Source organism: Gymnoscopelus microlampas (genome assembly GCF_963454915.1).
Source record: "Gymnoscopelus microlampas genome assembly, chromosome: 14".
Taxonomy (NCBI): domain Eukaryota; kingdom Metazoa; phylum Chordata; class Actinopteri; order Myctophiformes; family Myctophidae; genus Gymnoscopelus; species Gymnoscopelus microlampas.
In genome coordinates this window covers 20460249-20462748 of record NC_139951.1, presented here as the reverse complement: position 1 = coordinate 20462748, position 2500 = coordinate 20460249, and the positions used below count along the sequence as shown (strand labels likewise).

General features: G+C 48.2%; 1 protein-coding gene across 1 annotated transcript in view; it reads left to right on the top strand.

Annotated features, from left to right (window-relative positions):
• Positions 1-2500, top strand: part of rbfox3a (RNA binding fox-1 homolog 3a) — a 119456-nt gene that overhangs the window by 86163 nt on the left and 30793 nt on the right. Inside the window, 1 exon segment of the mRNA XM_084077717.1 lies at positions 1931-1984. Within this exon segment, the coding sequence (XP_083933843.1) occupies positions 1931-1984 (54 nt within the window).

The window sequence follows — 2500 nt, the reverse complement described above, 5'->3', positions numbered from 1 at the left end:
GACTTGTCTCTCCCTCACCCATTCCACTGTTAGTTAACAGTAAAAGCAACATTATTATTTTACAAGCCAATATTAACCAACCACCAGTCAATCGGATAGTGCTCAATGATTTTTGCAAGCAACATGAGTGTCCAGGTCACACACAAGCTGGTGGACGGGTAGAGGTGGTTGTGTGTCGATACGGTACAAGTTTTGGGCTCATTGTTCCTTCCCCTCTCAGCTTATGATACACAAAGGGAGGCTTATTTTCTTGCTGAAACTCGGACACTGTCTGTTTTACCCGGCTGAAGTTCAGTGCTGCGTCAACACGTCGGCCTTTTCACTGCTTCCCATAAAGTGTATTTACAAGAAGACCCACAGTGTTGTGTTTGAGGTACAGTGGCATACAGACAGACAGACAGGCAGGTTTGTTCAGATCAACCCGTGCTCACATGGATCTTATGAGGGTTAAGGGTGAGAAGCGAGGCACGTGGAGTAAATCACTGCATGCTGTGTTTTCTTTTAGGCATAATTAGACCCCTGGTATGCCTGGGGGCCGTTTACCCGATTGCAGAGGCTCTGTAAAGCTGTGACAAAAAAGGGAGTGGTGTTCCTCGGCTGCACACGCAGAGCAGCACGACGTTTGCTGTCGGGGAGAAACCTTGTATCTCCATTGTTTTTTCTCCCCCGTAAATGAATGCCCTACTTCGTCATACAAGAGTGTCGCACGAAAGTAGTGAAAAAAGGAGATCTACAAGCTCACGACGCAATAATAAAAGGAACGGTCTTGGACATACAAGGTTTCCACCCGACGGCGACAACATACATGGGTGCAAGACGGTGTTTACCATGTGTGAAAGCTATAAAGTCAGTTCTCATCATATTTAAACGCATAACCATGACAGCCATGCGCCCGCCGCGCTCCCCCCCCCCCCGCGTTCCGCGTTCCGTGTTGAAAGGCGTGGCCGAACACTAGCAGCTCTGACTCTAATTAGCCAATTAAAATGAGGCATGGAGCCAATCAAGAGCCATTAAGAGGCTGATCAGATAAGAACCTATAGGCGCCGACCGCAAACGAACGGCATGTAGGGGGGGGGGGGGGGGCTCTGCTGCTGTGACAGGTAATTACGGTGATGGTCTTCATCGTGGGGGGTGTCGGGGGGGAGGGGGGGGAGTTCAGGGGTAAACAAATGTATGGTTTATCATTAGCCTTGATGGGCTATCCCTTCATTCCGTTGCCTAAACCCTATCACTTCCTTTTTTAATTGAGAAAGGAGGCCCTCGCCCTCTAAAAAAAAAATACCCTCTGCTTCGTTTTTTATCGCGCGTGTGGGGCGAGGGGGGGGTCGAAAGCGCAGCGTGAGAGGAAAAACAAGATGATGGCCATCATTAAGACCAGTGGTGCGTGCCCGCGGCGTCAAGCCACTATATGGCGTTCGCTAGGCCTATGCCACCCCCACCCCCTGCGCCCCCCATCCGTAATGTTCATTAAGGCTATAGCTCACATTGCCGTGGTGTCTGAAACACTTTATTACCAACGACAGAGCAAACAACATTAAACGGCATTAAGAGTAAAATGGATATTTTATTAATCTCATTGTCTGGCGAGATAGAGGAGTTTGATCATGCAAAGAGCCGGCTGCTTGACCTTGTTTTTTAGTAGTATGTATATACTGTATTTTGAGCTGTTCCCAAAGTATATGGAGCCTGTAGGGTGTCTTATTAAGTTTGGGTTAACCAAGTAAGGGGTTTTATTTTAGACCAATAGAGTACTGCAATCAGTCCGGGGCTGAATATGACATGTTCTAATTATTTTCTCTCTTCCCTATGTTTTTCTCTTTATCCCCTGTCCCTGTCCCCTCCCTCTCTCTCTCTCCTCCTCTCTCTCTCTCTCTCTCTCTCTCTCTCTCTCTCTCTCTCTCTCTCTCTCTCTCTCTCTCTCTCTCTCTAGCAATTTGGGAAGATTTTAGACGTGGAGATTATTTTTAACGAGCGAGGCTCCAAGGTAAGTGTGCTGTAACGAGAAGTTCACCTCCTCTCTCTCTCTCTCTCTCTCTCTCTCTCTCTCTCTCTCTCCCTCTCTCTCTTTTTCGCTGTCTCTATCTCTCTCTTTCTCAAATTCTCGCCTTCTCAGGTCTCTCCAGTCTCCACTTTCTCTCTCTCTCTCTCTCTCTCTCTCTCTCGCTCCAGTCTACACTTTCTCTCTCTCTCTCTCTCTCTCTCTCTCTCTCTCTCTCTCTCTCTCTTTCTCTCTCTCTCTCTCTCTCTCTTTCTCTCTCTCTCTCTCTCTCTCTCTCTCACTGTAGCTTTTTCAGACTCTCTCGCCCTCTGCAGGTCTCTCTCAGTCGATCCTCTCTCTCTCGCTCTTTCTCTCTCTCTCTCTCTCTCTCTCTCTCTCTCTCTCTCTCTCTCTCTCTATCTGTTTGTCTCTATCTCTCTCTCCTCCCTCTGTCTGTCTCTCTATCTATCTACCTATCTATCTCCCCTCTCTCTCTCTCTCTCCACCCCCCACAGGTGCCTA